Source organism: Macrosteles quadrilineatus, unplaced genomic scaffold, assembly GCF_028750875.1.
Source record: "Macrosteles quadrilineatus isolate MER2022 unplaced genomic scaffold, UCM_ALF_1.0 Scaffold_4__1_contigs__length_99947679, whole genome shotgun sequence".
NCBI classification, from domain to species: domain Eukaryota; kingdom Metazoa; phylum Arthropoda; class Insecta; order Hemiptera; family Cicadellidae; genus Macrosteles; species Macrosteles quadrilineatus.
In genome coordinates, this window is record NW_026542597.1 from 33,903,782 (window position 1) to 33,927,374 (window position 23,593).

The 23,593-nt window shown below is 35.8% G+C and overlaps 2 protein-coding genes across 2 annotated transcripts; one reads left to right on the forward strand and one right to left on the reverse strand.

Moving 5' to 3' along the window:
• Window positions 1-257: 257 nt before the first annotated feature.
• LOC128991758 (uncharacterized) lies at window positions 258-7,140 on the forward strand. The gene is made up of 4 exons (XM_054414931.1): window positions 258-654; window positions 1,492-1,700; window positions 2,265-2,381; window positions 4,945-7,140. Exons 1-4 carry the CDS (start codon window positions 438-440, stop codon window positions 5,038-5,040), a joined length of 639 nt encoding a protein of 212 aa, XP_054270906.1. The 5' UTR covers window positions 258-437; the 3' UTR covers window positions 5,041-7,140.
• Window positions 7,141-8,045: 905 nt separating this feature from the next.
• LOC128991756 (transmembrane protein 39A) lies at window positions 8,046-23,497 on the reverse strand. The gene is made up of 12 exons (XM_054414930.1): window positions 23,383-23,497; window positions 18,627-18,745; window positions 18,075-18,273; window positions 16,775-16,914; window positions 15,688-15,786; window positions 14,947-15,056; window positions 13,395-13,549; window positions 10,536-10,633; window positions 9,788-9,874; window positions 8,789-8,909; window positions 8,529-8,600; window positions 8,046-8,375 (listed from the first exon to the last, which is right to left on the reverse strand). Exons 2-12 carry the CDS (start codon window positions 18,716-18,718, stop codon window positions 8,211-8,213), a joined length of 1,338 nt encoding a protein of 445 aa, XP_054270905.1. The 5' UTR covers window positions 18,719-18,745; window positions 23,383-23,497; the 3' UTR covers window positions 8,046-8,210.
• Between the last annotated feature and the right edge of the window lie 96 nt (window positions 23,498-23,593).

Genomic DNA, 23,593 nt, shown 5'->3' on the forward strand with positions numbered 1-23,593 from the left:
TAGGTTATGTTATGACAGTTAACAATTTTAAAAATTAAAAATTAATTTTATAATTTTATAACAATATTTTATAATAAAAAATTAATTTTATAACTAAACTAAAAATTAAAAAAAAATAATTTAAATATTTTCAACTTAGCAGTTCTAGCGGCGAACGCTGACACTACAAGATATGTTAGCCTTAGTCCCTCCCGTGTGCCCCACCGGTCCCGCTCCCGCTTATCTTTACGTTATCTACTACTATACTATCATCATCATCAGCGGTTAACCTATATTTTGTTTTGTCTGTGTCGTGTTGTCTTTTGTATTGGAAAACGAAAACAAAACAAGATGTGGTTTAAAATGATTGGACGAATCAAGCTTAAAACATCGTTTGAAAGTCTTTAAATATCTATCATGTTTATTTAGTGAAAAGTGATGTATCCAACCATTTTAAAATGCCGTGGAATTATAGGGATTACATTCAACTTGGTCTTTTAGTATGTTGTGTGCCTTTACAATTTTATTTATCTAGCCAGAAAACTACTACTTCTGAAAACACCAATCAAGAAGTACTGGATTTTATAAATGAAGTGAGACATTTTAAACAGACATGGTTTTCCTTGAAAAATTGGGAAAATACTTGGACGAATATTCTATCTTGGTTTGTTACTAGTGAGTATCATGCCATTTTATAGCTCATCTTTGATATAGGTAAGCATAAACAATAGGCTAAGTTACCCTAGATTTAAAAACATAAACTTGCTCTCTATCTTTAAAAAACAGCTGAAACAATAGGCCTACCTCATAAATCGACCTTATTACACAATTTACAGAATATCTAGAAGAACATAAATTTCCTACAAAATAACACTTATAATACAAATCATACATTCACCCACACTACCCTACAACACTACACACAAGAAGCAAGCAAGAAGAAAGACGTAAAAGATTTGACAATTCCCCGGTCTCCAAGGACTGCGGCGAAAACTTCGATGGTAAATGGTAAATAGATCTGCCGTAGAGTTAAATGTTTATAATGCTGCACTTTAGTAACTTATCTGTCAATAACATAGGCCTACTCATTCAAATAAAAAAATACCGATATAACTTAGGCCTATAGATTATTCGATATATTGATTATTTCATTCGGTTAGTTAGGTTAGGATAAACTAACTAACCAAACTTGATATAGGCCTATCGAATAAAATGCTGGTAACTTAATCAATTTATCGATCGACAGAAGAATTAGGCTACCTGTGACGTCATAGTTAAAAGCTAACCAAACCTTACGTTAATGCAGCTAGCTTATGTTTAAATTGTAAACTGTAGGCCTAAACCCATTAAGTACCATAGTCCATAAGTTAGTAACTTATAACCTACACAAATTGACAGTAATTAGGGAAAGAACCTTGTTTCGTGTCAACAATATTTTGGTGCTTCATATTTTCAAAAATAGCCTAAGTAGTCTATGGCTTATGGGAAAAATTAATTTTGCATTTTTTTCAGATGTATTAGGAGTTCAAAAGGACGTTGTTGATGAGTCGCCTGCTGTTGAAGTTCTAGAGTTTAGAAAGAAACATGGTTTAAAAGTGAAATCAATTGCAGTCCGAAACAAGAGACCCCCAGGTTTATGGTTCAGAGTGGGACAAGTTGTGGAACACCTCAACGCAAGATATAGAGGTGTCATTGTGGAGTGGAACTACGATGATGCAGAGGTAAAGTATTGGCCTATGTTAGATGCATTGACTAGAATAATTGAGTATATACATATACCTAGAATTTTTGACGTTATAATGGAAATTTTCCATATGAATCAATTTTATGATAGCCTACCGGTATAAGTTACTAGCTATAAGTTAAAACTAGAAGCCTAACCTAATACTGGTATAAGTTATTAGGTTAGGCTACTAGTTTTGGGTAGGCATGTTTGGAAGTACAAGTTAAAGTAGGCCTACGTTACATTAGTCTGACCATCACTTTTAAAAATATGACAAGTACGTACTAGACTCAATCACAAAAAAAATATTCAAGCACCTCTACTTTTCACTCATTAGACCAAAACAAAATATAGGCCTATAATGTATGCTTCTCTATATGTTAAATTTTGATTGAATGTCTATGTGTGTTTGTGTGTTGTGGCCTAACTCAGCGAAGTTACTAGCAACACCAATGTAATCAACCGAATAAACCTTATTAAGTTACAATTTTCTTGGCAGCATTGAAAGTAGCCTTTGGATGTGACTGAATGGCTATCTTTTTATACTAAAAATGTGTTATAGGAAACACAGGTGCCTGTCTACAGAATTCTTCTGGATGAATCCTCCGTGGAGGGAAATGAAGTTGCGGGAGTTATCGATGTCAAACAGGATCAACTCTATTTGCTCAAAAACACAATGGTAATTTTACTATTCTCTAGTGCAAGCAGTGGCATAAGAAATTTGTACGGACCCCCCTGCAAACTTATTTTATGTCTTGTCTTGTCTTGAATTACCCTGATAATCAGACTAATTTGTTAATTACTTACTTACTTACTGCTCTGGCCATTTGTACCCCAGTCGGTACTTGGCCTCAGCAACACAGCGCCCCCATCCGTCTCTTTCTTCAGCATCCTCCTCTCCAATTCCCAGCCGCCTCATGTCTTGTTGCACCTGGTTCCACCATTTAGTCTTTGGTCGTCCCCTGGGTCTTCGTCCCTCTAGTGTTCCCCTCAGAATGTTCTTCAGGTTTGACTCTTCTTCTCTTCTTAGTATGTGTCCTGCCCATTTTAGTCTCCTACTTCTTATTTCTCCGATGATGTCTGCATTTTTGTACATTTCTCTTACTTCCTGGTTGTGCCTCTTCCTCCACTCTCCATTTTCTAGCGTTGGGCCAAAAATATTCCTCAATACTTTATTTTCAAAAACTGTTATTTTTCTTTCTTCTTTAATAAGTCAATAAGTCATTTATTGGGCCAAATTGACAATACTTACATTAGCCAAGTCAGTACAAGAAAAATAAATTCATTACATCTTAATAACAAAAAATTCCTTACTGTAAAAAATTCTGTAACTAAATAACTAAACATGCGCACATGATTTTGTGAATGACCACTAAAGTAGAAATTCACGGACGCTGTAAAATGATCTATCTAACAACATGGACTTTAGACCTGTTCTAAACTTTTTTGGATCTTGTTCGGCCTTCAATTGAGGTGGAAGTCTATTAAATAGTTTTACAGAATTGTAATGGAAGTTTCTTTGAAAGAAAGAAGTGGAATGCCGGGGAATTGGTAGATTTAAAGTATTGCGCAATGGATACCTGGAATTTTTTGCAGATGAGAAAAAGGAAGTATTTTTGCTATGGAAAGATAGAGTTTCGAGGATGTAAATAGTTGGGAAAGTTAAAATTTTAAATTCTCTGAAATAATCTCTGCATGATTGTTGTTTGGAAATAGAAAACACAATTCGAATTGCCCTTCTCTGAAGCCTAAACAAGAACCTAGTCCTCTCACTTTCGCACCCCCAAACAGGAACCGCATAAGTCAGATGAGGGGACAGGGTAGACAAGCCCATAATAGGCTGATAATAGGACATCAGTGGTGGCTGATTGGCTTAGAACTCTCAGCATAAATATACCCACCGATACTTTCTTGCTGACGTGCTTGATGTGGCTGTGGAATTTGAGGTTTTCATCAAGGACAAGACCGAGGAATTTTACTTCTGAAGAAGGGGAGATAGTGTTATCGTCGAGGAGAATGTTCAAGTCATAGTGGGACCGTTTTGACCGGTTAGAAATGGAAAATTGGACTATTTGGGTTTTTTGAGCGTTCAAGATTAGGTCATTTTCTTCACACCACTGAAGAAGGGAGTTTGATTCCAGAAAGGTGACAAGTTCCAGTTCCTCCATACCTTTTTTGTTCAGGTTTTTTGTTTTTTCTCAGTTGTTTCTCAATTTGTTAATTACAAGGCAAAAATGTGGTTCAAATTCCCCTATTAGGTGTCCTGCCACACAAATCTTTACTGTTAGAGAGTTTAAAGCCCAAGACAGCATTAATAATGTCTTGGACCGATACATTTTTCCATTCAAAAGTAGCTGCACCATTAGGCATGCTTGACTTACCTTAGTTTGATTTAAGTAGTTTGACAACAAGTAGTTTGATTAACCCCCTTAGTTGCCTTTTTGCTGTATTGGCTATTAATTAACATCTGTGTCTAAGGAATATGTCAGCCTTAGTCCCTTTCAAAACTAAAAGGTTGGGCATCACTGAAGAGGCCTAACGAAATTAAACGATAACTGATAACATATTATTAATAACATCAATGTTATTACTTGTTCAATACAATTATTGAATGATTGATAATACATTTAAATAAGAATGAACTCCAATTTTTTGGCCTCACTTGTCTCATGGGCCTCTCTGCTCACCGGTTCGCGGGCCCCCTCAGCTCCCGGGCCCCCCCCTGCATTGCGGGCCCTTATGTTACACCACTGAGTGCAAGCAAACCTGATCTTCTTTCTCTTAGTATTAATTTGAGATGATGGGTAGCCAAGCATTTTAACCAGGCCTACCAACCATAAACTTAAATTAATTTGGTGAATTCATAAAAGACAACCACATTGCTCAGAACGTCGTTCAGTCTTCGACTTAGGAACAAGAGGGAGGATTGTGATCGCTTGCATATCTAAAAAAAACTTGAGGTTTTCAGTCAATTTCCTCTTTGAAATGTGTTCATTCTCTTGCACTTAGAAAATAAACCGCTGTTAAAAGTTTCATTATAAATAACAATCCTATCCAATACTAAAAAACTAATTTCATGAACAATTTCCATTGACTGAACAAGTACCCTACCTAGGTAGTTTTTTTATCTATTTTTTACAATAAATGACATATTATGTTTAACTTAAGTTATAATAGTGTCATATTCATTGTTTCTTGTTTTCATTGTATAGGTTTTTTAGCTCGTTTTCTATTTGTTTCAGATTAAAAACCGATTTTTGAAGCATTACTTCATTGCTTACGACGGATCCCAATACATACCCCTACGGTGGCTACAGCAACTGTATCCGAAGGATTAACTCATCACAACTTCATAAAAGGTGCTGCATTAAGTTTTTTTTAATCACCTCAGAAATGATTTTTGCATTTTTTACATCAGCTCGATATAATAAACATTCAAGCCACAAGACTGATGTAATTATGTTCAGTTCCATTGTTGTATACTTACCACTCGAGCGTGTTTTTTTTTTTATCTTTTCATAAAAAATTTGCACAACTACCACCAAACTATTATCCAATAGTCAATGCTAGTACTTAATAGCACTAGTATCATACTGTATTGTATAGTTTGTTTTCAGTATTATCATAAGTCATACTATTTTTTGCAATATGTACAGTAATTGTAGCTTGAATTGTATATTGATGGATTTTTAACTAATTCTTAATGTTTTTTGTGATACTTATTTCATCACAAGCTATCTGTTTTTCATATATTTATTGTTGCATAGTTTTTACTCTCTAACTATTTTTATCTTTTTCTTGAGGTACTGTACATCCAAAATAGGCTTCGTTCTTTTATTTATTTTGACTGTAAAATGTATCTAAATATGTTGCTCCAAAAAACACATAGAGTTGGTGTTTGCAGGAGCAAACTTGATTTGTAAGTGCTCTTTTATAATTTTTCCTACAGTTGCCTAACAATTTACATGTTCTCTCACTGATTTGAGAAAGCAAAGTGGCCAATTTGCCCATCGGTGAGACAATGTTAACATTGTCCCACTCTAATTACTTTGTCTCACTCACTCCAGATTTGCAACGTGAAGGCACGAAATAGTGAGCGCGTAACATGCAGACTAGGTCGTATGCGCACGAAATACGTTGGCAGCACTGGCTGTAAATCAGCTGGTCAGCTGTTGTACTGTTGAATCATTAAATGTAATATTAAAAGTTCACTTCTGTGTAAAAATATGTCACGTTTCTTTACCAATTTATTTGTTTTATGGTAACTGTAGGAAAAATATAATGTGCAACTCGAGTGCAAAGTGCAATTGCCTCAATCGAGAAACCAATCCTCACTCGCATACGGCTCGTGAGTAAGTAATTCTCTTGAGTGAGTCAATTGCTCCCTTTGCTCACTAGTTGCACAAATAACTATTGTTTGGATAATATATAACTTATTATTATACCATCCAAAAGCCAACAAGAGATTTAAGAATTAAAATCAATAAGAGGATGCTCAAACTGTGTGCAGTAGGTTATTAAAATTAGAGTAGGCCTACCTTAGTTGTATATTTTACTTCCTTTACATAGGCTACCATACTTTCTGTAATTTAATACGCACACCAATGTGATTTGTTTGGAAATTAGTTAATAACAGAGTTTTTCTGTTGATTGAGAATGTTTTAGTTTCTTTTGCAACAAGCATTTATATTTTATTGTTAACAGGATTGACAATTTTCACATTGTATTGTCTTAGGTTTACACAATTAGGCAGATCAGGGATTGTTGATAGTTTGACTAAATTATTTTGTGCTGCTGTGAATTTTAGTTTTGGGTTAAGAAATTAAGTACTACCTTGGAATTGGCCAAAGACAATGTGTCGTCTGATACAAACTGTATAAGAAAATATTTGAGATTAGTTATGATATGGTTCATTTTAATATTGGTTGGGAATGACCACAAATGAGTTTTCTGTACCCAACTTCCCCTCGCTCTTTTTTTACCCCCTCCACCATTCAGAGGAACCAATTTATTTTTGGATGTTAAAGTTCTTTTCGTACATGTCAGCGTTAGAACTCGTTTTTATTTGTTAATAAAACAAGTATTTAATTCAAAGTGATTTATATTTTTAAAGTTAAAATATTATGTTTTGTGCGGTAGATTGTGTTTTTTTCTTTGATTGTAAAAATAAAAATAGTGTTAAGAATCCAAAAACTTGTTCCTCCGAGATTATTTTAAGTAGTATTTTTTGTTAGAATAACTCACATAAAGATAATAAGGAAAAGTGATTTGTTTTGTTTTAAGTATTGTGTAGTGTGATTGTATGGTAATAACTGAATAATTTTGTAACATTTAAATTTTTGGTTGCTTTAAGTTACCTCCAATATTTCCTGGAATATAATTGTACTTCTTATTGAGCTATTTGATATTGTGAAATATAAAATTTGATTTAAAATGTTTTTATTGTTTGTTTATTCCAAAGTTTTTAAAATCTTAATCATAAGTACAAGCATTGACTATACACAGAATAGTCTGTGTATAGTCAATGGTACAAGGCTTGTCCGTTAATTATGATCTCCGAGCCTCCGTTGCAACCAAAGCTCAAATATGAAATCATCACCATTTTCATGCTGAAATATTCTAGCTGTTTTCCACCACTGTTCAACAGTTTCCATCTTAGTAGTTGAAAACGAGAAAAAAGTGAATTTCCCAACAAGTGTAAAATTTCCTTTGCATCGTTTTCTACTATTAGAAGAGACTAATTGTAGTATTAGCATGGAAACTGGCCAGAATAGTAGACGATAATTGATTAAGTGAAAAACATGGTTTCAGATTTGAGCTTGGTCAGAGAATTTGCAAAGTAATCATTGCATTAGATTAACAATATCGTAACATTTTTGTATTAATGTAGTGTCTGTTTTGTTTTGTAGTAAGCAAGCAAACAGCTGCCATCTTTCTAAATTTGTCCAACCAGTCACGACCATCAACCTTAGTTTGGCTGAGCTTTATTCTTTTTGGTTTTGGATCCGTCAATGTGATACAGAAACTATGATAATATTCGTAAGTGTGTCTTCTACTGATGCCTCAACTTGGTTTCTCTCTTTTAACAACCAACTTTGGCAAAAACTGCCTTGTGACAAAGTAAATATTTTAGCACTACGCTATTTTCACTGAGTGTACAATTTTTGAATATTTTAATACTGAAATAATGGTTTGTATATTGACACCTATTAGAAGAATACGCCTCCATTGAATTATAGATTGTTTGATAATCCAATGTAGTCAGATATAAAAGTTTAATCCAAAATTTTACTACTATTCTTGTAAAACTGGTTCAGGAGACTTACACAAACAAAACTCACAATTAAATAAAAAAGTTCCTTATAATTAAAAACAGAAGGAGTAATGTACGCCTTCCGTCATGAGATCTCGGGGAATCACATCATGTGACACAACGCTGACGACAAACATAGACTTCCGAAACATTGTGGAGAAACGAAAGAAATGTCGAATCAATTCTGAAGGACATTTATCCTCCAGTTATTTTATCCTGGATCATAGCCTCCGCCTTGTAAACCTTCCAGCAGACGAGGTAATCTCGGGAGAGCTTGAACAGAGTGTAGTAGTTGGCGAAGAGAAGCAACGCCAGAGACACTACTTGGTACCACTCGGACACTCTGATCAAGATAACAACCTGAAATATACCAAAAAGTGTCTCATACAAAATACCACTAAATGTTACCCTGCTTAGTATTAGCAAATTTACTATGTTTTAAATTGTTTTGTGATTGTTAGTTGATTGTAAGTCTTTGTTATTAGAGTAACTAAAAGTAAAAAAAATCAGTACCTGCAGAGTGACCAGGGCTAATTGCAGCCCCACAATCACACACAGCGGCAGGGCTGGGTTGTTGAAGCATGACTGAAACAGAAATGTTTACCATCAGCTCAGAATAGAGATATTTGTTTTTGTTGGATTAGTGTGGTGGGGGATTTTGAGACTCTGGGCAGTAGGTGTAGGGTTGGAAAAGCTGTCGGAGCAGGAGATGCAGGTTCAGGTAGGACTGTATCTCTAAACTTAACTATAAGTTACAATAAACGATTGCTCACATAGAAGCGAGTGTGTGAGGGGTTGCCAGGCTCCGCTGCATTGGAGATACCCTCGGCCTTGTACAACTCCTTGCAATGCTTGACCAGCGCTCCTTGGTGCCACAGTGTGGTGTCCGACCAGCTGAAACAGACTCCAGTGTCACTAATCAAACTTGCTCCTCATACAAACTTTACTTCATGAAAAGTTAGTTTTGTTCAAGAAAAGGCTCTATGCCAGGATTTCCAATTGTAGACTAAGGAGGGTAGCAGCTAGCTTACCTTGAACAAGTACAGATAGGCTATAGAACATACATTAGAGTCACTGAACACAACACACAATATTTCATCCCCTGAGGGGATTTGTCAAGTGTGGAGAGAGTTTGTTTGAAAAGGAGGCGAAATAATGCGTTAATAGGCCTAATGTGTGTTCAATGCCTCTTCTGTATGTTCTATAGCCTACCTGTACTTGTTTAAGGTAAGCTAGCTGTAGGCCTAATCCTTATTCTATAATTATAATTAAACTTCGTGTAAGGTAAGGTGTGTAGGTGGTTAGCGTTCAACAAATATAGGATGTCCACAAAGAATAGTAAAATTTTGTCTCAAGCCGCACTGTTACTTTTTAACATAATATGTTTTCTGTTTGGATAAAGAAACTTGGCAACAATTGTAAGTAAAACTAAACTTAAGCATGTAGCCGATACAACTGACACTGGTAGAACATCATTTGTTTGAAAGAATCGATGTGGCTTGAGTATGAAACTATGCTTATCTTTTACGGACACCCTGTATATACGCATAGGGCCTACTATAAATTTATTTGTGTATGTAAATACATGCTTTGCATATAGAGTAAGTAAACCAGAGAAAGATGGCAACACTGCATATGGGGCAACAGCCAAGACAACAACCACTCTGTAGAATACTTTCTGTCTACAGTTAAAACGTACTTTCAAAATGTCAACAGAAATTGATGTGTTCACCTCTTGTTCATGAATCAACTTGTTGAGATGAATTACTCACATGTGAGAAGGAAGATGCATTGTTCGGCCTTCCACTCTCGCCCAACGTCCGAGGTGGAGAGCTGCCCGGTGAAGGGTGTCACAGTACCTGAAAATCCACAATCTTCGGTGAGAAAAGGCAAACAAGGTAGAACCCAAACTGACAGAAGCATGTATTCAATCTTGTCTTTTTATTTATCTACAACTACATTATGGGATTCATATAGCATAGGCTATAGAACCAAACTTAACACACAACAAATGTATTGCACTACAAGTACAAAAATATGCTGTTAGAATTAAGTAGTGTAAATGAAAACAGTAAAAAAAACTGCAAAGGAACTAAAACGTGTAGGCCTACAGCATACGGTTTTTATACTATAAAACATTGTTCATAAGCAAATTTATCAGAATTAGAAAACTTAAATATTTTTTTTATTACAAACAAGGTGAAACATTATGACTAGAAATAAACTTACAAAATGAAACCTTTATAGGTTATTAATTAATGAGAGACCTACCTGAAAATGTAGCAGCTAAATTCTTTCTTGTAGAAATTGAAATTGCTTTTAGGTCGTATAGATTTGAATAGTACAAATGAAGTTCTACAAGAAAAGTGTATTAGCATTCAATCAATCAAAATGCCTTTATTATTGAGTGGTTCTCAGTACAAAACTGGTTCACAAATTACGTTAATGAATTACTAAAACTAAATATATACAGATCAATACGAGAAATTAGATTATGCAATTCAATATTTTTCAACTTACTTGACCGGGAAGCAATGTACCAGGTACATTGTAAAGCAACCAAGCCACACGAATGTCAAATGCTGTGTAGCCCAATAGATGTCGTAGTAGAGAAAATTCTAAAAATCGTAAACATCAATCATTAAATAAATACACATACAAACATTACAAACAGGTAGATAAATATATAGGCTTTTACAACTTTCAAAGAAGCATTCAATTGTTTTTTTTATATTTATTACCAAACGATTAGATATAAGCTGGTTATGTTTGTTACTGAATGTGAAATATAAGATAATTTATTATTATTATATTTTATTTTAAATGTTAGAGAAACAAATCAATTACCGGTACATCAGTTTAAAACATAAAGAAAAACTTCAAGAATATGTACTCAGTACTGATATTTTTTTTCAAAACATAGCTAAAGCTAATCCAATATTCGGATCAATGAAAATAATCAAGACTCAATGCCCTATTAAGGAATTCAGTTTTATTTTACGGCCAGTTTCTGGGGTTTCTGAATTGTTTACCTTGTTACCACAATATAATTGTAAAACAAAATTTTTGTCACACTGAAGCAAAAGTAGCTGATTTTAACCCTTCCCAGACGGGCGAAATCGTGACATAGAACAAGAAAAAATTATAGGAAAAAATAAAAATGAATTTTCTTTATTTGTGTTTTAGTTTACAAGTATACATAAAATAAACACAATGCAACACTTTATACTTTCAACATAATTTTTTACTTGTTTTTAAATATGCGGATATATCCGCTACCCGTCCACGGATGAATAGAAAAGCAGCGGATATATCCGCCTGTCTTTGAAGATATGACCATGACAACGTAAGGCAATAAATAAAGAACAATATGTAAACAATAAATAAAGACAACATAGTGTTGAACACGAAACGTCAAGGAGGGAGCGTAGGAGAGGTGGGTGGTGCGCGGGAGAAGGGTCGGCGGGGGAGAGAGGGGGGAGTGCGGGAGAGAGCGCAGCCATGGAGGGAGCAGGAAAGTGGTGCCTTGGTACCGCGAAACATCTGGTTACTGCTCAAGCACCTGCCAGTCTGTCTGAAGAGAAGGCGGATACATCCGCTTCCCGTACGGAACATCAAAAACCATAAGAAGTAAACGTATGTTTCATTATATCTAATTCCATACTATCGAACAGCATAATACTGTATAAAACACACCAGTGTATAATTTCTTTCCACCAGTTGTATTTAGTTTATTTGTGCATTTTACATTTTCATAAAGTCCATATCCGCCACCCGTCCTATATCGCCAAAGACTTAGGCGGATATATCCGTCAACCATCCGGGAAGGGTTAATACATGCTTTGTGGGTCTAAAGAAGCTCTTTTTCTCTCTAGGGAGTAAAAATCAGCTGTTGTATCAATGATATATAGATGGTATAATTAATACTAACACAAACGTAGTAGACAAAATGATTAAATTACTAACAGCTTAATTAAAAATTAGTTGGAAGTCGTTTTGAGAGTTCTTTGCATGATATTGTTTGCTTAAATTATGGTGTAATATGAAAAGAATACATAGTTCATCACACGGGTCAAAAAATGTCTTTTCAACTCCCGCTCATTTTCCGACCTCGTATTCACCTTAGTTGTGAAACTTGAGCTCTGGTCAAAAAGAGTTATTTTGTGCCCCAGTGATGAAATATACTACCTATTGTTTGATATATCATAGTATGAACATAATTCCTTAGAGATTTGTCATCCAAGTAAATCAGTTAAAGAGACAATTCTTATGTTAGGTAACAAAATTGAGTCTTACATCATAACTTTAAAATCATCAAGACAATATAGATTGATCAACTTTTAAACTATTGCTCGTACTCTTATGTATTGGAGAAAAAGAATTAAAACACTAACATTTATTCAAACATTTTCTTACAGTTAAGGGCCGGACTACACGAGCGTATGAAACGCCGCCGATAGTACGCGCAAAAATGTCTAGGACTACACGAAGCCGACAATCAGCAGCGTATTGAACGCAAGAACATTGACTACACGAGCGTATAGAACGCCGCCGACTGTCCTCGCCCAATGTGACTGACATTTGGCAATGAATACACACAAACTATATAGTTTGTAACTATAGTTTGTAACTATGTAGTTTGGTAACTATAGTTTGTGTATTCATTGCATTTGGACCGTTCCAATATGGAAACGATACTGTACAAGTCGGATGTGTAGCTGGTATGATATATTGTTGCAGGCTGTTAAGAAGAAACGTCGTGCAAAGAGGCGTTGGTAGTCACACCCAACATTATCAAGTTGTTTAGTAACATGGCAGTTTCAAGTAATGTTTCCATAGAATGTACTCAGAAATTTTTTTTCAGCAAAACAAATACAAATATTGAGACACAAAAAACCATTTTAAGACGTTTCTTTTATTTAGGCTACTTTCCGTAAATTTAATAACACGTACAATGCTGATCAAGAAGTTACAAAAAACAAACAAAAAACTACTCCAATTACAAGTAGTGCAGAATTGGACTTGCCAAAGTGATGGGAGGGATGTATCAACCAACGAGCAGGAGAAATGCTAGTTGCCGCTACGAGTAGTCCGGCGCGCCGACGATCTGCCCGCGTATTTTACGCATCCAGATGCGTTAGATCTGCCAAACGCCTGAATTACGCGTCCTCACCAGGCAGACAAAACGCCCGTGTAGTCCACGTCATATAAAGCTATTGGCTCTGCAAAAAAAGCAGACGGTCGGTGGCGTTTCATACGCTCGTGTAGTCCGGCCCTAAGAAGTTTATATTTTTTGTGCAGTGGAAACTAACAAAATACTGTATTGTTAGATTAGAGCAAAACATAGGCCTACTTAAAGCAATGACCCTCCAAACTAACCTGGGCGAAACAGCATGGCACAAAACCAGCGTAGTAAGCATTGAGGACAGAGCTGAATAAAACTTGCTTCATCCTGATGTTGAAGTCTGCCTTGAGATAATCCACTTCTTCTCTAATGGTCTGCGGAGACATGGAGCAGCTGTGCAGTGGTTTGCCTACAACATTTTTTTCCGTTACCACTAAATGTCCTAAAAGCCATAAGTGTTCTAAGTGTAATCTGGAAGACCCTTAGATCAGCCTCAGAATGTAAAACACTCATCAAGACAGGCTACAAATTTTATTTCGGTTCACGATGTTGCCCCAGACTCCAGCTAGATCGGATGTCATTCTGATTCTTGACTAAATTGTAAAAATACTAGCCACTAAAACCTCGGATGATTGAACACCAAGTCAGGAAATCGAGCTGAGCCAAGTTTTATTTCAGTAAAAGCATCTCAGCTCACAAAAACCGTAAGATTGTTCAAAGATTGGACGATTGAAAATTCCCAATGTTACCACGATTGCAGAGTACAATGATGTCCTCACGAATAAAGGAGTGACGATTTTGCTGCAATCCCAGAAAGTGATGATGATATCTCCGCTTCCGTGGGAGATGTGTACGATTTTTGCTGCGATTGCAAAATGTGATGATCATGTTACCGCAACCATAGGAGTTCAAAATTTTACTATGATTGTGTGAGAGGATAGTGGTGTCCTTACCATTATGGTCATGAAGCCATTTTGATGGTGCACACATTTTATGATTGCTAATACAATGTGTTTATCTGTAACTATATCATAATTACACACAATATTCAATAGCACACATCAGTGTTTAGACATTTCAGAACCAACGTTTTAGGAATTTTAAAAACTCCGCACACATTAGTCCTGCTAATCCGAGCACCTGTTTGGGAAAATTAGGATACTATATGTTGGAATCAGTAGCTGATCTATTTTACCTTTTGTCTTTTTACAGACAGCTGATCTTTTAAAATTTGCTATATTTGTTCTGGATCAGTTGCTTTGGTACATTGTGAGAATTTTGTAAACAGTTTTTATTAAGATTATTAAAAGAATTGCAGTATTGTATCAGTAAAATATTTATTTCTTGTAGTTTATAGTAATAGTAGGGAAAACACAATTTTAATAGCATCCAAGTTTATTTCCTACACTATATTTAAATTGAAACAAAACTAAGTTTTTTTTGTTTTTTTTTATTCTAGCAAGTGTGATAACAATTTCACCGTGAAACCAAAATAACAGAGTATGAAGAATTGACGTTTCCTTCATACCATAGGTAACAAAAGCTTTTTTATAATTATAATCGACAAGAATAGACCCATCCCAAGTTGTAAGATTTGATGGTGAAATTTGTGGCTAATTTCAGTTTTCTCCTCAGTTGGTAAAATTCACAGCTGATTCATGTTGGTTGAGTGAGAACTCTGTTACTTCAAGAGATGTTGTTTGCTCAATGTGTTGCTTAGAACTATATCACCCTTTAGCAGAAAGACGTTTAATCTGCTAAGTAAACAACAGTTGCAGTTTTTTTGAACAATTATCATTTACTCACCTAAAATTTGAGCTGTGGCTTTTGCATCGTCATTTGAGATAGAAGGAAGTGACGTCACATCGAAGAACGGACTAACGCTCAGACCAAAGAGAATAAAGTAGACGGAAATTCTAAAAATTAAAAATGTGGTCATAGTTAATAATTAAATATATTAATTTATACGTAAAGGAAGGATAAGTTATTTTAATAGATTTTAATGTACCATCCTCAGGCTCTACATACACATTTGTTATCTTCTGCTGAATACTGTGATTTTAAACACCAGAAAGTATATTGTCAATCTCACACACGACAACACATGATACATGTAAACATAATGATCAGCTGATTTTTTGAGATCTGACACAAGTTTAGTCTAAAATGCCTGGACTAATATGTATTATCATAAGCATGTACTTTCATAAAAAAGCCAAACAAATTAGTGGTTAGGTCATGCACTTCGTAGAGAGGAGGGCACAGGACTGAAGGAGGTTTGTGAGGAGGTACCTAGAGGAAAACATGCCTTAGACTTACTTAAGATGGGATGACTAAGTCAAAAAGGATGAGAAATCTGGATGGCAGAGGATAGAGAAGAGTGGATGAGACTAATCTACGAGGCTAAATATCAACTGAGATTTGTGACGCCCTAGAGTAAGTAAGTAAACATATATTCACTCTGTTTGAGACTTAAATATCTCTCTTTTGGCAGTTTTTGAGGTTAAAACTAAACAGTTTCACAAGTTTAAGAAGATGTTGACTTACGGATAGCAGAGGTAGAAGATGTTGACAATGGGATGATTCTGCATGATGTTGTATGTACACCACACCAGAGATGCCATTAACAAGCTTAAGAGAAACAGTCTGCAACAACAAATACGTATTTAGGTATTACACCGAAAAAACTGATAAAATCCCATTAATAACTTTTAAACTGGAGATTTATGATATATATGACATAGTGAGTCAGTGGCTCAGTCGGTAGCATCGCGGATTTTGGGCCCAAGGCAGCGATGTCGTGGGTTCGGATCCTGGTCACTACGACTAAAATTTATCAGTACAGTTCACCTTTGTACTGTACCGGCTCACTCCTTGCTTTGCTGTAAACGCTCCACGCACGGGCGCTTAGTCTATGTGGACGGGCAAATGCAAGGTTGAAAGAGGCCGCCAACCTCTTAAAAAAAAAATATATATATATATGTAGCCTAGTTGGTTTATAAATAAATATTTCTTGAGGAATTTTTTATGCTTGAGCTACCATATTTAGAGTTCATTAAATTTACTGCCAAGGATAAATCACTGCACAGATTACTTATGACCGCACGGCCAAATGCTGAATATAACTGATTAAATTATAAAATATGATTCACAAATCCAACCAACCAGATCTCAAATTTAAATAATTTCTATACTGGCCACACCGATAAATCCGACTTCCAAATACGATTTTAGTTTGTTTGAATAACAAAATGTACCTAACCTAACCACGGTTAGGTTAGGTTATAGTTATTAGGAATGGTCAGTGAAATAAGTTCGCATAACTACAGAAAATAGCTAAGAAGATAAACGGCAGAATGCCATGGCAGCCATATTTACCTAGACCTCGTAGTCGACTAACCTTGGCCCTTTGAATAGCCAATCGTTTAAGTCCAATTGTTTATGCGCCTCCTCCGGCGTGACAACACCACAAAACAAAATGTCTCTTCTGACATAACGATCTATACTATATTCCAACACAATTCATTGTCCTTACTTAGGCTATAATAGTCGGTATAATACCAAAGTACCTTAGTGGACTCCTAATTCAGCTTTGACACATTAATTAGGCCTATTCATCAATAGAATAGTTCACCTGATCAGCTGTTGCAGTACTGTCCAGATGGAGGGGGGAGCCCACAGCATGACTGCTCTACTGACCAGGCTGTAGAGAAGCCGCCTACTGAGTATAGTTCCGATGAACCCCACCAGGTAAGGGTCTATCAAGTAGAAGTTCTACAACATGGATTATGTATGATCCTTTAGCTCATAAAATTAAAATACAGGTGGCTCTAATTCAACACCTAAGCCTCAAACAGACGATACTAGCGCTAATTAACTATCAACAAGTAAACTAGCACCGTGTTTATACAATTTAGCTATTAAGTTAGCACTGCCGGTATATACTCACTGGTTAATGACTTTGAAAATGTTTAGGGTTAATAGTTTAAGCGTAATCGTGGATTTAGTTGTCACGTGACGCAACATTGGCTCGTGTGAACCCAAGAAAGTAGTACTATTTGTGAGAATATAATATAAAATATTATTGACTTTGAATATTGCATGTACAATGCACATTCCGTTGAATCATCTGAAGTAATTTGTTTGAATGTGTATTATTCGGTAACATTTAGAATTTAGAGGGTGTTTATGTTCAATGAATATTTCTCTTTTTTTTTAAAGCAGTTTAGACAAGTTCTGGTTGACTGTTTGGCTACAATACCACAGAATAGGATGTTGGTTTTATTTTGTTTTCAAATAGATGTTTAGCTTCCAGATTACTGTTCACTCCTGATGATCCAACTATGGTAATCCGAGCTCTTGAGTTACCGTAACCAAGGTTGTTTTAGGCCTAAACATTGAAATAAGAATTTTTTTTTATTTTTAGTAAAAAAAATTATTTCAAATGTATTTTTCTGTATTAAGAAAATTTAAAATAACAAGTAATTGGTGTTTTGTTGAAATAAATACTAGTATTATTTTCACAAAAGAATTATCCGCAATAACTTACAATATGAAAATCTCATAGTAGGCCTATGTACTAGGTTAGCCGCCAACCATCGGAAAGCTAAACGAGCTGTCTGCAGAATGTAAACAATACCAGTGTCAGTTTTTGTCATTACGATGTTTTGATGTAAACATGATTGTACCGTATCAAGTTATTGATCAGGTCAAAAATAAATTAATTTCATACTTTTTTAACTAGAAAGATCAATCTTATTGTTTTACATAGTATGTATATTTGGAATGTATCCATTAATTTATGTGTCCAGGCCTACTGCTCTTCTATATTTTTTAGTCTTGACAAGGGTCTCAAAGTCTCTAAAGAAACAGGAGACTACAGTATTTTTTTTCCAAAATTGCAAAAATAGGACTGCTATCAAAGACGATCTCACCATAGAATATCTGGTGTAGGACTGTGGCAACCACCATACCGAGCGGTACAGATGGAGGAATTGTAGAAATGTTGCCATCGCGGTGTACGAGCACATGATAACCTCGAACATTAGGCCACTGTCCTGGGGCAACACTGGGAGTGGGATATGCTTCGGAGAAACAACTTTAGACGAGACTCCTTCACACTGCAATCCTAATCTGTCAATCACAAAATTACATAAGTTAAAGTAATAGGATCAATTCAGAACATAATACAATATGGTATAATGTATCTATAAACGACTGGACCTGTTAAGAAAAAATCCAACATTTATGGTGGCGAGTTTAACTTTAAATAATTAATAACAATTTATTATTTAGTTAATGATACGAACTAGGCTACTTGAAATCCACTAGTATTGAAATAAGTATGAACTTATTTTCAATTTGCATTTACACTCTAACTTTCACCAGATATTTTAGAGCTTTCAATATGTTTCCCAGTTAATTAAAATAAATAAGTAGCCTACTGAACATTGCTAAATTTTAATCTAGTAAAAGTACAAAATTACTTTGATTTGGAAAGGTCGTCTGTTGTAGAAAATATTGGTTGAGGGGGTCGTCCCGAGCCAGACCGACTCAAGTTTCTTCGACCGCCAGGCATGATGGATGAGTTCTTATCTCACTCGATCTAGAAAAAAAATTATAAAATTAGATAGCCTATTTATATATAACCAATGGTTCTTGGCCGGCCTAACTTAGCGCAATCGTACATAATTTTTTTAAATCTAAATGTTACCGTGTGTGCTTAAATGTGTACTAATGTATTATTGACAACGGCAAGTGCAGGAAGATATGTTTGACGATTTGAAAATGGGATCTTAACGCCGAAACTATAGACTAGTCATTACGACAAAAATAGGATCGATTGACAACAGATTAGTAACCTCATTTTATGTCAATTAATCAACCCTGGAGGCAAATTAGGCCTATGTATAAACAACCTATATGCTCATTTAAACTAACACCATCGAAAGTTGCACTGGTACGATGTATTGCTGCTTAGCACTAAATACTCAGACGAAACGCGAACTTCGACATATTGTTTCAATAGCACTTTTCAGGAAAAAGACACACAACGATATAACGTCACATGGCACTCAAAGGGTTAATGAGCAGACATGACGACTTATAACAGGACGAATCCCCAAATAAGAGTTTAGTGTTTCATTTGCCTCAAGAACTGTAAGGGTGACATACTTTCCAATCCTGAAAAGATCTGTGAGAGTTTCAACAGATACTTTGTTGAAGTAGGCAATTCCAACTGCCAAAGACAAACAAATAATGTTCATAGTCGCCCAAGCAGACAAATAATATCTTCGTTTTTCATGAGCCCTGTCACAAATGAGGAAATAAAAAGCATAATAAGTTGACTGAAGAACAAAAAATTTGCTGGAGAGTTGACAAAATCTCTCCTAAACTGCTCAAATCAATATCTGATGAGATTGTAGTACCATTATGTCACACACTTAATAGTTCCTTTGTTGAGGGCCACTCTCCGTCCAATCTTAAGCAGAACATTGTAAAGCCCATCCTGAAATCTGGTGATAAATTGTGCTGCAAAAATTACAGGCCTATAAGGCTCATTTTGACTTTCTCCAAAGTGTTTGAAAAGGCAGTTCTGGAAAGATTGTGGAGTTTCCTTGAAACCTATGAAATTGTGTTTGAGGGCCAGCATGGGTTTGTCAGGAACAGATCCACCACTAGTGCCATATGAAGCCTAATAAAGAGAGTTGTAAAAGACATGGATTCAAATTAGTTTGCGGTGGGCATTTTTTTCGACCTCACGAAGGCTTTTGACATGGTTGACCATGGGCTCCTTTTAAGTAAAATGAATGAAATTGGGATTAGGGGCACAGCTTCTCACTGGTTCTCCTCATACTTGGAGGGGAGAAGGCAGTCAGTCATGATCCCTGCAGTAGATGCAAAGAGGTGCTTGAAAAATATTTATTCCTCAGAAGCTTTAGTTAGCAGGGGGGTGCCCCAGGGATCCATCCTGGGACCAAAACCACTCCTGGAAAAAGAAGTACTAATGAAGATATACCATGGCTGTTTTCACAGCATCATGAAATATGGGATCCTACTATGGGGAAACAGCCCAGCTGCCCAACGAGTACTTCTCCTACAAAAAAGAATAATAGCTGGTCCGCCCTTTGTTGGAGTACTGCTCGCCAGTTTGGTCACCATACCTGATATGCCATGTTGATCTTCTCGAGGGTGTACAGAGAAAATTTCTCCGAGTACTTGGAGTGAGTCTGGGCTTTTGCTACCTTGAAGTACCACTGGATGAGATGGAACGTCGGTTTGGACTTCTTCCTCTGAGTTCGAGACACAAAATCTTTGATCTGATGCTCTTAAGGAAGATCATCACAGCCTCGGTCGATTCACCAGATTTGCTGAGCAGGGTTGATTTTCGTTGTGCTCGGGTGGTTCGATCCAGAGGACTCTTTGAGAGAGCTCATTGTTCGACACTGTACTCTTACCACAGTGCTCTGCCTTCATCGTCTGGGAAACAGCCTGCCCAGTTACATCAACCTGATTCAGTTCTCCGAGAATCGTCTTAGGAAAGAGCTAACCAACTTCTACTCGTCAGAGGAGCATGTGTATGTTTGATTTTTTTTAATTAGCTTTTTGTTAGGAGTGTGGCGATGACTTAGTGTTGGGGCCGTCGACTCCCCTCACTTCCGAGCCAGTGAGTGCATGTTTCTGTGTGTGGTTCAAGAGTGTGTGGTAGTGTTGGGGCCGTCGACTCCCCTCAGTTCTGTGCATTACTTTTTAATATTTATTAATATTTATGGTCTATCTTGTTGTTACCTTTATTGTTAAGTTTTTTTTTTCTTCAGAGTTTATCGTACCTTTTGTACATTGTTCGCTTCTGTAAATTTGCTATTTTTGCCGCCATACTATGTATTTATTTTGTAGTGTTTCATAATTTTGGGTTTGCTTATATTTAGTCTACTTCGTTAATATTAATTGAATTATTGTTCCTGCATGTTAACTAGTCTGCCTCTTGCTGTGATATTTATAATATATTTATTTTCTCAACTTTGTTTTGTTAATTGAGTGTAGGTATAGCAGATAGTTGTAATGGTCGCATGTATTATTATGTCATCTTTTTTGGCCATCTGTACAGTATATAATTGCAATGTGAAATGTAAAATGCTGTATGCCATATACAAAATAAATACATAAATAAATAAGATCTATTTTCTTGGAACCATTTCTCGCACACTGTAAGCCACTGTTTGAAGAAGCCAAGGTCCTTACTATGACAGCACTTTTTATCCTGGAGTCAGCACTGAGCGTAAAGAAGAACCCACAACTGTTTCTAATAAATGCAGCATTCCACAACTACAACACGAGGTAATGTAAAAATGTCCACCTAACCCAGGTAAACTCCACTTTAGTAGCAAATGGCCCTAAATTTATGTGCTCCAAAATCTATAACAAGATCCCAACTGAAATCAAAAATATTAAAGAAATAGAAAAATTCAAGACGTTACTCAAGAATTATTTATTGAAGAGGCCATACTACTCACTGACAGAGTACTTTGAAGATAAATGAAAAGGCCAATATTTTTTTTGACGACCACGGCGCAGTGACGCTTCCAGTGGGAAATCTTCAAGTATCAAGTATCAATCCTCTTCCTCATTTTCATAAATAGCCTACCATCTAACTTAGTGTGAAGAAGGCAAATATATGCTTAGGCCTATTTGCCGACAACACCTCCCTCACTATCTCCAATTCCAGAATAGAGTTGTTAGAACAAATCGCTTTTGTCGGATCAAACTGTCTTCTTCAATGGTGCGAAGAGAATCATTTATTAAAATGGTATAAGATTACCTGTTTCCATCTATGATCCTAAATTTGTAGTAATGAGCTACCGGTTTCGAGGTTATAACCTCATCATCAGGCTCTTGTCACTCTTGCGAGGTCGTCGAGTTTTACAAACACACAAAACACCGACATTTAAATAAATAAAACACAAGACATTGACGGACGAATACGATTTAACATAAAATTCGGGAACTAGTTCCACACACAACGCGGCACGGGGAAACGTTTTGTCATGACCCCTGCAACGAAATATTCAGATCATTCAGAATCCTTCTCCTATTCTGGAAACGTTGTCATTCGCTGAGAAAAACATTTCTTCTTTCACCACTCCAGTCAACCACAGATATTCTTTCCGGAACACTTCAAACCTTGCCATTCCCTGTCATTCAACTTCATTTTTCCAGAAGCACTTTCACTACAATGCTGTGGAACTCTTCAATAACCTTCCTTTCTCGTTACAGGCTGAACAGGATGTGGGTAAATTTAGAAGGGAGTTAAAGTCCATCCTGCTGGATAAGGCAGTATAGCCTACAGCTTCCGTGAAAACTGGTAGACTAACTTGTAAACACTATAGTTTAAATAACATGTATAGTTACTTGTATATACTTTAGTTGTTTTTAATGTAAGAAAAACAATGTGTTTTATTAATTATGATTAATTTGACTTGGCTAAAGCATGTAGGTATATGTTGATCTGGCCTAATAAATTACTTATGACTTAGGGTGACCAAAATCACTAACTTAGAGTAACTTAAAAGCTTAAAACGTCTAAACTTATGCTAACTTATATTGAATACAGGTTGGGCATATGACAACAAAAAACTCAAGTTTTCTGACAATACGATAGCTACATCAAAGGATTGGCTTATCAAATAACTGGCTCCACTTTACTTTAGGTCCTACACAAACAACCGAATGAAAATATCGATTATTCGATTGTTTCATTCGATATATCGTTTGGTTAGTTAGGTTAGGTTAACCTTACCTAACTAACCAAACGATATATCGATCGATATTTTCATTCTAATGAGTGTAGGACCTAAAGTAAAGTGCAGCAAAATAACTAGGCTGCTCTGTTTATAAAATGTGTAAATCTGTTAATAAAATACTGTCTGTTTTCTTTTTCTTTTGTCACTCATCTTTCCTGAGCTTGATGAAAGGGTTCACATTCTGTTCTGACAGATCGGTTGGAAGTTAAACATCACATCTTTAAGAGTAAAATTAAGAAAATCCACACATAAGGTACTAGGCTATGTGTTACTATTCATTGGGAATGGTTTAAAACTATGATTAAAAAATTATTTGCTGTTTATTTTTCTAGTCTATGGCACTCATAGACTACATATTCAGCACCTAGCCTAGGCCCAACAAAGTAAATATTCTAAATTTGTCAATGCAAATGATTTTTTGTAAACAACGTTTTTAACTTACAGTTACAGTATTTTGTCGACACTGGTAAATATTGCTACCGGTAACACAAAGATTGAAAGATTTGAAAAACTTCATAACCTAAGAACCTAAACGAGACTACGAAAACGAAATTGACACTTGACACTTAGGCCTAGGTCTAGGTCAGTCCCTCCGTCGCTCCCTCCATTCTAGTCCAGTCCACCAGTCCACCTGACTCACTCACTGGCCTGAC